This window comes from Petromyzon marinus, chromosome 84 (genome assembly GCF_048934315.1).
Source record: "Petromyzon marinus isolate PM22_M1 ecotype Great Lakes invasive population chromosome 84, UKy_Petmar_22M1.pri1.0, whole genome shotgun sequence".
NCBI classification, from domain to species: domain Eukaryota; kingdom Metazoa; phylum Chordata; class Hyperoartia; order Petromyzontiformes; family Petromyzontidae; genus Petromyzon; species Petromyzon marinus.
In genome coordinates, this window is record NC_133749.1 from 5,205,339 (window position 1) to 5,219,257 (window position 13,919).

The following is a 13,919-nucleotide window of genomic DNA, read 5'->3' on the forward strand; positions in this document are numbered from 1 at the left end:
GCTGATTGTTGTTGTCGGCTGTTGTTGTCGGCTGTTGTTGTTGCTGGTTGTTGTTGCTGGTTGTTGTTGCTGGTTGTTGTTGTTACTGATTGTTGTTGCTGGTTGTTGTTGCTGGTTGTTGTTGCTGGTTGTTGTTGCTGGTTGTTGTTGTTACTGATTGTTGTTGCTGGTTGTTGTTGCTGGTTGTTGTTGTTACTGATTGTTGTTGCTGGTTGTTGTTGTTATTGATTGTTGTTGTTGCTGGTTGTTGTTGCTGGTTGTTGTTGTTACTGATTGTTGTTGTTGCTGGTTGTTGTTGCTGGTTGTTGTTGCTGATTGTTGTTGTTGCTGATTGTTGTTGTTGCTGGTTGTTGATGCTGATTGTTATTGTTACTGATTGTTGTTGCTGGTTGTTGTTGCTGGTTGTTGTTGTTGCTGGTTGTTGTTACTGGTTGCTGGTTGTTGTTGTTGCTGGTTGTTGTTGTCGGCTGTTGTTGTTGCTGATTGTTGTTGCTGGTTGTTGTTGTTGCTGGTTGTTGTTGTTGCTGGTTGTTGTTGTTACTGATTGTTGTTGCTGGTTGTTGTTGTTGCTGGTTGTTGTTGCTGGTTGTTGCTGATTGTTGTTGCTGGTTGTTGTTGCTGGTTGTTGTTGCTGATTGTTGTTGTCGGCTGTTGTTGTCGGCTGTTGTTGTTGCTGGTTGTTGTTGTTACTGATTGTTGTTGCTGGTTGTTGTTGCTGGTTGTTGTTGCTGGTTGTTGTTGTTGCTGGTTGTTGTTGCTGGTTGTTGTTGTTACTGATTGTTGTTGCTGGTTGTTGTTGCTGGTTGTTGTTGTTACTGATTGTTGTTGCTGGTTGTTGTTGCTGGTTGTTGTTGCTGATTGTTGTTGCTGGTTGTTGTTGCTGATTGTTGCTGGTTGTTGTTGCTGGTTGTTGTTGCTGGTTGTTGTTGTTACTGATTGTTGTTGCTGGTTGTTGCTGCTGGTTGTTGTTGCTGGTTGTTGTTGTCGGCTGTTGTTGTTGGCTGTTGTTGTTGCTGGTTGTTGTTGTTGCTGGTTGTTGTTGCTGGTTGTTGTTGCTGGTTGTTGTTGCTGGTTGTTGTTACTGATTGTTGTTGCTGGTTGTTGTTGCTGGTTGTTGTTGTTACTGATTGTTGTTGCTGGTTGTTGTTATTGATTGTTGTTGTTGCTGGTTGTTGTTGTTACTGATTGTTGTTGCTGGTTGTTGTTATTGATTGTTGTTGTTGCTGGTTGTTGTTGTTACTGGTTGTTGCTGATTGTTGTTGTCGGCTGCTGTTGTTGTCGGCTGTTGTTGTCGGCGGCTGTCGTTGGCACCGCCGCAGACGTGCGAGTCAGCGTTTGCGACGCGCGACCGCCTTCGCGCCCACATGGTGCGCCACGAGGAGAAGGTGCAGTGTCACGTGTGCTCCAAGCTGCTGAGCCCATCGTACATAGCGGACCACATGCACATGCACAAGCAGGGAGGCCCCCTCGACGGCCTCTGCAGCATCTGCAGCAAAGGTGAGAGAGGGGTGGAGAGGGGTGGAGAGGGGTGGAGAGGCGCGGGGTTGATGGACACTGAGAGAGACGCACGGGGAGAGAGACGCACGGGGAGAGACATGGGGAGATGTACGGGGAGAGACACGGGGAGAGAGACACGGGGAGAGGCACGGGGAGAGATACGGGGAGAGATACAGGGGGAGAGACACGGGGAGACACGGGGAGAGACACGGGGAGAGACACGGGGAGATGTACGGGGAGAGACACGTGGGGAGAGACACGGGGGGAGACGCACGGGGAGAGACACAGGGAGATGTAGACACGGGGAGATGTAGACACGGGGAGATGTAGACACGGGGAGATGTAGACACGGGGAGATGTAGACACGGGGAGAGACACGGGGAGAGACACGGGGAGATGTACGGGGAGAGACACGGGGAGAGACGCACGGGGAGAGACACGGGGAGAGACACGGGGAGAGATGTACGGGGAGATATAGACACGGGGAGAGACACGGGGAGAGACACGGGGAGAGACACGGGGAGAGATGTACGGGGAGAGATGTACGGGGAGAGACATGGGGAGAGACACGGTGAGAGACACAGGGAGAGACACGGGGAGAGACACGGGGAGAGACACGGGGAGATGTAGACACGGGGAGAGACACGGGGAGAGACACAGGGAGAGACACGGGGAGAGACACGGGGAGAGACACGGGGAGAGACACGGGGAGAGACACGGGGAGATGTACGGGGAGAGACACGGGGAGATGTACGGGGAGAGACACGGGGAGAGACACGGGGAGAGACACGGGGAGAGACACGGGGAGAGAGACACGGGGAGAGACACGGGGAGAGACACGGGGAGAGACACGGGAAGATGTAGACACGGGGAGAGACACGGGGAGAGACACGGGGAGAGACACGGGGAGAGGCACGGGGAGATGTACGGGGAGAGACACGGGGAGAGACACGGGGAGAGACACGGGGAGAGACACGGGGAGAGACACGGGGAGAGACACGGGGAGAGACACGGGGAGAGACACGTGGGGAGAGACACGGGGAGATGTACGGGGAGAGACACGGGGAGAGACACGGGGAGAGACACGGGGAGATGTACCGGGAGAGACACGGGGAGAGGCACGGGGAGAGACACGGGGAGAGACACGGGGAGAGACACGGAGAGAAACGGGGAGAGACACGGGGAGACACACAGGGAGACGTACGGGGAGAGACACGGGGAGAGACACGGGGTGATGTACGGGGAGAGACACGGGGAGAGACACGGGGAGATGTACGGGGAGAGACACGGGCTGATGGACACTGAGAGAGACGCACGGGGAGAGACGCATGGGGAGATGTACGGGGAGAGACACGGGGAGAGACACGGGGAGAGACACGTGGGGAGAGACACGGGGAGAGACACGGGGAGAGACACACGGGGAGAGACGCGGGGAGAGACACGGGGAGATGTACGGGGAGAGACACGGGGAGAGACACGGGGAGAGACACGGGGAGAGACACGGCGAGAGACATGGGGAGAGACATGGGGAGAGACACGTGGGGAGAGACACGTGGGGAGAGACACGGGGAGATGTACGGGGAGAGACACGGGGAGAGACACGGGGAGAGACACGGGGAGATGTACCGGGAGAGACACGGGGAGAGACACGGGGAGAGACACGGAGAGAAACGGGGAGAGACACGGGGAGACACACAGGGAGACGTACGGGGAGAGACACGGGGAGAGACACGGGGAGATGTACGGGGAGAGACACGGGCTGATGGACACTGAGAGAGACGCACGGGGAGAGACGCACGGGGAGATGTACGGGGAGAGACACGGGGAGAGACACGGGGAGAGACACGGGGAGATGTACGGGGAGAGACACGGGGAGATGTACGGGGAGAGACACGGGGAGATGGACACTGAGAGAGACACACGGGGAGAGACGTACGGGGAGAGACGTACAGGGAGAGACACGGGGAGACACACGGGGGGAGACACGGGGAGAGACACGGGGAGAGACACGGGGAGAGACACGGGGAGAGACACAGAGACACAGAGAGAGACACGGGTAGAGACACGGGTAGAGACACGTGGGAAGAGACACGTGGGGAGAGACACGAGGAGAGACACGGGGAGAGACACGGGGTGAGACACGGGGTGAGACACGGGGAGACGTGGGGAGAGACACGTGGGGAGAGACACGAGGAGAGACACGGGGAGAGACACGGGGTGAGACACGGGGTGAGACACGGGGAGAGACACACGGGACGGGGAGAGACACGGGGAGACGGGGAGAGACACAGGGAGACGGGGGGAGAGACACGGAGAGAGACATGGAGAGAGACAGAGACACGGGGGGAGAGACAGAGGCACGGGGGGAGAGACAGAGGCACGGGTAAACACGATCACACCCTCTCACCCCTCCTCTGACCGCCTAGAGTCGTGTTAGCACATGGCCTGGAGCAGCCCATGTGCTAACACTCACTCTGTCACTCACTCACCCTCTCACTCTCTCACTCACCCACTCACCCTCTCACTCTCTCACTCACCCTCTCTCTCATTCACTCACCCTCTCACTCACTCACCCTCTCACTCTCTCACACTCTCACTCACCCTCTCACTCTCTCACTCACTGACCCTCTCACTCACTCTCTCACTCTCTCCCTCACTCTCTCTCACACTCTCACTCACCCTCTCACTCACTCACACTCACCCTCTCACTCACTCACCCTCTCACTCTCTCACACTCTCACTCACCCACTCTCTCCCTCACTCTCTCTCACACTCTCACTCACCCTCTCTCTCTCACCTTCTCACTCTCTCACTCTCTCACTCACTCACTCACCCTCTCACTCACCCTCTCACTCACTCACCCTCTCTCTCACTCTCACTCACTCACTGACCCCCTCTCACACTCTCTGACCCTCTCACTCACACTCTGACCCCTCTGACCCCTCTGACCTCTCCCCCCCCCCCCCCCCCCCCCCCACACGGCAGAGTCGTGCAAGCACATGGGCTGGAGCAGCCCCGAGAAGAAACACCCTTGCCCGCAGTGCGGAACCCTCTTCAAGACCAAGTCGCACCTCAACCGTCACGTGCAGCACGTCCACCTGGGCAAGTCCAAATCCTCCTCCTCCTCCTCCTCGTCGGTCGTCGTCGGAGGAGGAGGAGGAGGAGGGGGGGGCGTGCCGGGGGGCTCGGCGGGGGGGGTCAAGTCCGGGGGCGTGGGGGGACCGCCCGTCGCCCCGGGCTACCTTCCGGCGACGGCGGCCGCGGCTGCGGCCGCGGCTGCGGCGGCGGCGACGCACCACGGGATGTCCGTCCTGGAGTCGTTTGGCTACCAGGTGTGAGGGGACACACGTACGTACACACACACGCACACGCACACGCACACACAGACACACGTGGTTGTGGGACATACACACACACGTGGGTGGGTGTGGTACACACACACACACAGACATGTGGGTGGGTGTGGGACACACACAGACACGTGGGTGTGGTACACACACAGACAGACACGTGGGTGTGTGTGGGACACACACACACCACACGTGGGTGGGTGACACACACACACACACACGTGGGTGGGTGACACACACACACACGTGGGTGTGGGACACACACAGACACGTGGGTGTGGGACACACACACACACGTGGGTGGGTGACACACACACACACACACGTGGGTGTGGGACACACACAGACACGTGGGTGGGTGTGGTACACACACACACACACGTGGGTGGGTGTGGGACACACACACACACGTGGGTGGGTGTGGGACACACACACACACGTGGGTGTGGGACACACACACACACACACACGTGGGTGGGTGTGGGACACACACACACAGACACGTGGGTGTGGGACACACACACACAGACACACGTGGGTGTGGGACACACACACACAGACACGTGGGTGTGGGACACACACACACACACACACGTGCGTGGGGGGGGGGTGGGACACGTACGTACACACGCGGTTGTGGGGGTGAGGTGTGAGAGAGAGAGTGGGGGGGGGAGGCAGTGGGGAAGGGGGTGAGACGGGGGAAGGCGGAGGGGGAGAGAGCGTCAAGGGGGGCCAGTGGGGGAGGTAGGAGGGAGACACTGGGGGGGAGGGGGGCGATACACGGGGGGGGGGGGGGGGGTGGTGCGAGGGGGGAGGGAGACACATGGGGAGTGGGGGAGTAGCTCAGGGTGGTGGTCGTGAGACACACACACACACACAGTGACACAGTGACACACGGACATAGGATCATCTCGCACGAATGATGATGTTGCTCCTGATGATGTTGGTGAAAATTATGACAATGATGGTGGTGGTGGTGACGGCATTGATGGTGCTGATGATGATGATGCTGGCGGTGCTGATGGTGGTGGCGTTGATGGTGCTGATGATGGTGGTGGTGGCGTTGATGGTGCTGATGATGGTGGTGGTGGTGGTGGTGACATTGATGGTGCTGCTGATGATGATGGTGGTGGTGGCGGTGCTGATGGTGGTCGCGTTGATGGTGCTGCTGTTGATGATGGTGGTGGCGTTGATGGTGCTGATGATGATGATGGTGGTGGTGACATTGATGGTGCTGCTGCTGATGATGATGATGGTGGTGGCGATGACACCGATGATGAAAATGATGATGACAACATTGCTGATGATCCTGCTACTGATGTTGATGCTGATGTCTGTACCACGTCACTAATGCTTAATGTTGCCCCTGTTACTGCTGCTGCTGCTACTGCTACTATCTCTGCTGTTGATACTACCTCTGCTACTGCTGCTACTGCTTCTGCTACTATCTCTGCTATTGATACTACCTCTGCTACTGCTGCTGCTACTATCTCTGCTGCTACTACTATCTCTGCTATTGATACTACCTCTGCTACTGCTGCTGCTGCTACTACTATCTCTGCTATTGATACTACCTCTGCTACTGCTGCTGCTACTACTATCTCTGCTATTGATACTACCTCTGCTACTGCTGCTACTGCTGCTGCTACTATCTCTGCTGCTACTACTATCTCTGCTATTGATACTACCTCTGCTACTGCTGCTGCTACTACTATATCTGCTATTGATACTACCTCTGCTGCTGCTACTATCTCTGCTATTGATACTACCTCTGCTACTGCTGCTGCTACTATCTCTGCTGTTGATACTACCTCTGCTGCTGCTGCTGCTACTACTATCTCTACTATTGATACTACCTCTGCTGCTGCTACTATCTCTGCTGTTGATACTACCTCTGCTACTTCTGCTGGTACTATCTCTGCTGTTGATACTACCTCTGCTGCTGCTACTATCTCTGCTATTGATACTACCTCTGCTACTGCTGCTGCTACTATCTCTACTATTGATACTACCTCTGCTGCTGCTACTATCTCTGCTATTGATACTACCTCTGCTACTGCTGCTGCTACTATCTCTGCTGTTGGTACTACCACTGCTGCTACTGCTGCTGCTACTATCTCTGCTGTTGATACTACTGCTGCTGCTGCTACTACTATCTCTACTATTGATACTACCTCTGCTGCTGCTACTATCTCTGCTGTTGATACTACCTCTGCTACTTCTGCTGGTACTATCTCTGCTGTTGATACTACCTCTGCTGCTGCTACTATCTCTGCTATTGATACTACCTCTGCTACTGCTGCTGCTACTATCTCTGCTATTGATACTACTTCTGATACTGCTGCTGCTACTATCTCTGCTGTTGATACTACCTCTGCTACCACTGCTGCTGCTGCTGCTACTATCTCTGCTGTTGATACTACTACTGCTGCTGCTACTATCTCTGCTGCTGCTACTATCTCTGCTGTTGATACTACCTCTGATACTGCTGCTGCTACTATCTCTGCTGTTGATGCTACTGCCGCTGCTACTATCTCTGCTGTTGATGCTACCGCTGCTGCTACTATCTCTGCTGTTGATGCTACTGCTGCTGCTACTATCTCTGCTGTTGGTACTACCACTGCTGCTACTGCTGCTGCTACTATCTCTGCTGTTGATGCTACTGCTGCTGCTACTATCTCTGCTGTTGATGCTACTGCCGCTGCTACTATCTCTGCTGTTGGTACTACCACTGCTGCTACTGCTGCTGCTACTATCTCTGCTGTTGGTACTACTGCTGCTGCTACAATCTCTGCTGTTGATGCTACTGCTGCTGCTACTATCTCTGCTGTTGATGCTACTGCTGCTGCTACTATCTCTGCTGTTGATGCTACTGCTGCTGCTACTATCTCTGCTGTTGATGCTACTGCCGCTGCTACTATCTCTGCTGTTGGTACTACCACTGCTGCTACTGCTGCTGCTACAATCTCTGCTGTTGATGCTACTGCTGCTGCTACTATCTCTGCTGTTGATGCTACTGCTGCTGCTACTATCTCTGCTGTTGGTACTACCGCTGCTACCACTGCTGCTACTGCTGCTGCTACTATCTCTGCTGTTGATGCTACTGCTGCTGCTACTATCTCCGCTGTTGGTACTACCGCTGCTACCACTGCTGCTACTGCTGCTGCTACTATCTCTGCTGTTGGTACTACTGCTGCTGCTACTATCTCCGCTGTTGGTACTACCGCTGCTACCACTGCTGCTACTGCTGCTGCTACTATCTCTGCTGTTGATGCTACTGCTGCTGCTACTATCTCTGCTGTTGATGCTACTATCTCTGCTACTGCTGCTGCTACTATCTCTGCTGTTGGTACTACCACTGCTGCTACTGCTGCTGCTACTATCTCTGCTGTTGGTACTACCACTGCTGCTACTGCTGCTGCTACTATCTCCGCTGTTGGTACTACCACCGCTGCTACCGCTGCTGCTACTGCTGCTGCTACTATCTCTGCTGTTGATGCTACTGCTGCTGCTACAATCTCTGCTGTTGATGCTACTGCCGCTGCTACTATCTCCGCTGTTGGTACTACCACTGCTGCTACTGCTGCTGCTACTGTCTCCGCTGTTGGTACTACTTCTGATACTGCCGCTGCTACTATCTCTGCTGTTGGTACTACCACTGCTGCTACTGCTGCTGCTACTGTCTCCGCTGTTGGTACTACTTCTGATACTGCTGCTGCTACTATCTCTGCTGTTGGTACTACCACTGCTGCTACTGCTGCTGCTACTGTCTCCGCTGTTGGTACTACCACTGCTGCTACCGCTGCTGCTACTGCTGCTGGTGGTGCAGGTGGTGCAGTCGGCGTATGCCACAGCGGCGGCAGCTGGAGTTGACCCTGGACAGGGGGCCACGGCGATCAACCAGTAATGGAGTCAATGCTGCAACACAGCTCCCTCTGTGTGGGTGGGTGAGGGTGATGAGTGAGTGAGTGAGCGGGGGTGGGGTGGAGGGGTTAGCGGGCGGGTGGGTGGGCAGGCAGGTTGGTGAATGTTTCAGTGGGTGAGTGAGCGGGTGAGTGAGCGGGTAGGTGAGTGGAGAGTTTGGTGGGTGGGTTAGTGATAGGGTGAGTGAGCCGGGCGGGTGGGTGGGTGAGTGGGTGGGAGGGTGAGTGAGCGGGTGGGTGAGTGGAGAGTTAGCTGGGTGGGCAGGTGGGTCAGTGAGCGAGTCGGTGGGTGAGTGGGTATAGGTGGGTGAGTGGGTATAGGTGGGTGAGTGGGTATAGGTGGGTGAGTGGATATAGGTGGGTGAGTGGATATAGGTGGGTGAGTGGATATAGGTGGGTGAGTGTGGTGGTGAGCAAGTGAGTTAGCTTGCGGCTGGCATACGGAAGTTACAATCAGACCTCATGCCGTCTTCAAGATCACTTGGTGGCCATCTTGAAACAGCAGCTGTTGATGGCCTCCTTGAGTCACCTGTGACGACAAGATCTTGGTGGCCATCTTGAGTCACCTGTGACGACAAGATCGTGGTGGCCATCTTGAGTCACCTGTGACGACAAGATCGTGGTGGCCATCTTGGACGAGTGACCACTCCGTTGGCGGCGATCTTGGACGAGTGGCTGCCCCGTTGGTGGCCATCTTGGACAAGTGGCTGTTGGTGGCCATCTTGGACGAGTGACTGCCCCGCTGGTGGCCATCTTGGACAAGTGGTTGTTGGTGGCCATCTTGGACGAGTGACTGCCCCGTTGGTGGCCATCTTGGACAAGTGGCTGTTGGTGGCCATCTTGGACGAGTGACTGCCCCGTTGGTGGCCATCTTGGACAAGTGGCTGTTGGTGGCCATCTTGGACGAGTGACTGCCCCGTTGGTGGCCATCTTGGGCAAGTGACCGCCCCGTTCGTGGCCATCTTGGACAAGTCACCGCCCCCATTGGTGGCCATCTTGGACGAGTGACTGCCCCGTTGGCGGCCATCTTGGACGAGTGACTGCTCCGTTGGCGGCCATCTTGGACGAGTGACTGCCCCATTGGCGGCCATCTTGGACCAGTGACTGCCCCATTGGTCATGTTGGGCGAGGTGGATGGGCGGCCATGTCGGGCGAGGTAGATGGCGGTCGGCGGCCATGTCGGTCGAGGTAGATGGCGGTCGGCGGCCATGTTGGTCGAGGTAGATGGCGGTCGGCGGCCATGTTGGGCCAGGTGGATGGCGGTCGGCGGCCATGTTGGGCCAGGTGGATGGCGGCCATGTTGGGCGAGGTGGATGGCGGTCGGCGGCCATGTTGGGCCAGGTGGATGGCGGTCGGCGGCCATGTTGGGCCAGGTGGATGGCGGCCATGTTGGGCCAGGTGGATGGCGGTCGGCGGCCATGTTGGGCCAGGTGGGGTGGCGGCCATGTTGGGCGAGGTAGATGGACGGCCGGCGGCCATGTCGGGCGAGGTAGATGGCGGTCGGCGGCCATGTTGGTCGAGTTATTTGGCGATTCACTCCGAACTCGGCGGGAGGAACGGGCTAGGGTTGTTTTTTGGTGGTCTAACTGAGGTAAGTTGATGACGACGACGACGATGAATGGAGTTTGTAAGCTGGCCGATTGCCGCCGGCTTAGCGCGCGCGGGGGGGGGATAACAAGGAAGCAAAAGCTGCTCGGAGCGCAGCTTTTTCCCCACACTCGCTCACTCACTCGCTCGCTCGCCCGAGACAAAAACGTGAAGACCCAGAGAGAGAAAAATCCACGCAGTTGTCACCACGGTAGGTGAGGGGGGCTGGGGGCTGGGGAGAAGAGACCGAGAGAGAGAGAGAGGGAGAGAGAGACGGAGACTCCCAACACGTACACCAGCAGGCATCGTCGGTGGGCTCCGGGGTCGAACCCACTGACCCCCTGCCACCGAGGCGAGGGTGGTCAACATCCTCCCGAGCCACCAGTTGCCCGTGCGTCTGTCCCCGGTCAGTGCTTCCCTCTCCTCTTTCAATGTCGGCGAAGTGTGTGTTTTGTCGAACACTAAACACTGTAGCCTCTGTGTGTGTGTGTTGTGTGTCTTTGTGTGTCTGTGGGATCACGTGGGGCCCACCCACCACCCACCAATGCACGCCCCCCACCCACCCACCCACCAATGCGCCACCCACCAATGTGTCCACCAAAACTCATCAACGCCCCCCCACCCACCATTACGCCCCTCCCCCCCCCCCAACCCACTAATACGCCACCCACCACCAACCAATGCGCCACCACCCACTAATATGCCCCCCACCCACCAATACGCCACCCACCAATGCTCCCCCCCACCCACCAATACGCCCCTCCCCCCCCAACCCACTAATACGCCACCCACCACCAACCAATGCGCCACCACCCACTAATATGCCCCCCACCCACCAATACGCCACCCACCAATGCTCCCCCCCACCCACCAATACGCCCCTCCCCCCCCAACCCACTAATACGCCACCCACCACCAACCAATGCGCCACCACCCACTAATATGCCCCCCACCCACCAATACGCCACCCACCAACGCGTATTGCCCCACCACCAATGCTCCCCCCCCACCCACCAATGCGCCCCACCCACCAATGCGCCCCCCCACCCACCAATGTGCCCCCCACTCACCAACGCGCTCCCCACCACCACCACGTGTCTACGTATCTACGTGTGTGTGTGTGTGTGCAGTGTGCTCATGACCGGCTCCGGTTTGACAGCAGAGGTCTCACTCCGAATCAGTCGAGCGGCAATATCTTTTCATCGGTTGCATAACGCTGTGTGGAAGCTACCTGGTCTGTCGCTCCGCACTAAGCTTCAGGTCTTCTCGGCCACGGTCATTCCCTCCCTTCTCTGCGCTTGCGAAACGTGGACCCCCCTAAATGGAACATCTTCGCCGGTTTGAAACATTCAGGCTGGCCCTGCCTACGATCCATCCTGGGTTTAACCAGGCTGGATTGTGTGAGGAGCTCACAAATCCTTGAGAGATCTGGGCAAGGTCGCATCGGTGAGCTCCTCCGGCGGGCAAGGCTGCGTTGGCTGGGTCATGTAGCCCGCATGCCCAGCCACCGCATGCCGAAGCAGCTTTTCGGCCGGATCGAAGGGGCTAAATGGGCGCGGCACGGGCTAGAGAAGAGATGGAGTGATGTGGTACAGGAGGACGTGGAGCTGAGTGGACTTGCCGATGACTGGTACCAGCGGTGTCAAGATCGGCCTCTGTGGAGGAGGCTCGTGAAGGACGCTGCTACTGGGCAGTTGGAGGCAGTCGCCCTCCAACAACAACGGAGGGCGGAGGAGCGACGCTCACAACAACGAGCGGAGCCCCGGGTGGCTAAAGCACGGCAAGTTGGCACAGTAGGGGGCACAGGTGGTGCATTAGCCACTCATCTCAGTCAGTCGACCCGTGGCATCTTGGTCTGCCCCGTGACCTCCTGCCAGTGGGCGTTCGACACTTCACGTGGCCTCAATGTGCACGTAGCCTGGCACAAGCGTCGTGGTGACATCACCGCCACTTAGTGGCGAATGGCAGTTGTTGTGTACGCATCTGTGTACACGTGTGTGTCTTTGTATGTGTCTACGTGTGTGTACGGGGGTCTACGTGTGTGTGTACGCGTGTGTGTGTGTCTTACGTGTGTCTGTGGACGTGTCTACATGTGTGTGTGTGCTTACACGTGTACGTGTGTGTGCGTATGTGTGGTGCGAAAGAAGTCCAGCACACACACACTCCCAGGCGCGTGCGTGTTTGTGTGGGCAGGCCCCGGTAAAGCTACGTTGCCGGTAGTCGGAGCCATTCCCTGTTCCACCTTGGGGTTTCGGCAGGGATGTCCTCTGGCTCCCACATTTTGTAACATCGTCTTTGGCCACGTAGTTCCAGAAGCCTTCCATGCGCATCTGGTACAGATACAACAGGAGGCTGGCTGACTAGCTGGTTTTAGGGCTGGATGACTTGCTGGATGACTAGCTGGTTATAGGGCTGGATGACTTGCTGGTTATAGGGCTGGATGACTTGCTGGTTATAGGGTTGGATGACTTGCTGGTTATAAGGCTGGATGACTTGCTGGTTATAGGGCTGGATGATTAGCTGGTTATAAGGCTGGATGACTAGCTGGTTATAGGGCTGGATGACTAGCTGGTTATAGGTCTGGATGACTTGCTGGATGACTAGCTGGTTATAGGGCTGGATGACTAACTGGTTATAGGGCTGGATGACTAGCTGGTTATAGGACTGGATGACTTGCTGGATGACTAGCTGGTTATAGGGCTGGATGACTAGCTGGTTATAGGGCTAGATAACTGACTGGTTATAGGGCTGGATGACTTGCTGGATGATTAGCTGGTTTTAGGGCTGGATGACTTGCTGGATAACTAACTGGTTATAGGGCTGGATGACTAGCTGGTTATAGGGCTGGATGACTTGCTGGATGACTAGCTGGTTATAGGGCTGGATGACAAACTGGTTATAGGGCTGGATGACTAGCTGGTTATAGGGCTGGATGACTAACTGGTTATAGGGCTGGATGACTAGCTAGTTATAGGGCTGGATGACTAGCTGGTTATAGGGCTGGCTGGCTGGCCGCCTGTAGTCCTAGCTGCCTGTCTGACTGCCTGTAGGACTGACTGCCTGTAGGACTGACTGCCTGTAGGGTTGGTTGGCTTGACTGACTGCCTGTAGGACTGACTGGCTGCCTGTAGGACTGACTGGCTGCCTGTAGGACTGACTTGCTTGACTGCCTGCCTGTAGGACTGACTGGCTGTAGGGCTGACTGACTGCCTGTAGAACTAACTGGCTGTAGGACTGGCTTGACTGGCTGCCTGTAGCCCTGACTGGCTGCCTGTAGGCCTGACTGGCTGCCTGTAGGACTGACTTGCTTGACTGACTGCCTGTAGGACTGACTGGCTGTAGGGCTGACTGACTGCCTGTAGGACTAACTGGCTGTCGGACTGGCTTGACTGGCTGCCTCTGTAGGACTGACTGGTTGCCTGTAGGACTGACTGGTTGCCTGTAGGACTGACTGGTTGCCTGTAGGACTGACTGGCTGGCAGCGGTGGTGGCGGGGGGTGCCTGTTGTTGTTGTTGTTGATCTATCGGTCGTGACGCTGTAAGTGGGGTTTTTAGTCGGTTG

At 56.6% G+C, this 13,919-nt stretch overlaps 1 protein-coding gene and 1 long non-coding RNA gene across 2 annotated transcripts in view; one reads left to right on the forward strand and one right to left on the reverse strand.

Annotated features, from left to right (window-relative positions):
* Window positions 1-8,822, forward strand: part of LOC142907879 (myc-associated zinc finger protein-like) — a 44,054-nt gene extending 35,232 nt beyond the window's left edge. Inside the window, exons 5-7 of the mRNA XM_076057782.1 lie at window positions 1,320-1,497; window positions 4,483-4,829; window positions 8,677-8,822. Of these exons, the coding sequence (XP_075913897.1) occupies window positions 1,320-1,497; window positions 4,483-4,829; window positions 8,677-8,754 (603 nt within the window). The 3' untranslated portion in view covers window positions 8,755-8,822. The remainder of the gene's footprint in view (window positions 1-1,319; window positions 1,498-4,482; window positions 4,830-8,676) is intronic.
* A 4,870-nt stretch (window positions 8,823-13,692) lies between these two features.
* On the reverse strand, window positions 13,693-13,919 carry LOC142907881 (uncharacterized). Its single transcript, XR_012931330.1, has 2 exons — window positions 13,797-13,919; window positions 13,693-13,756 (listed from the first exon to the last, which is right to left on the reverse strand). It is a non-coding gene; the product is annotated as an uncharacterized LOC142907881 (long non-coding RNA).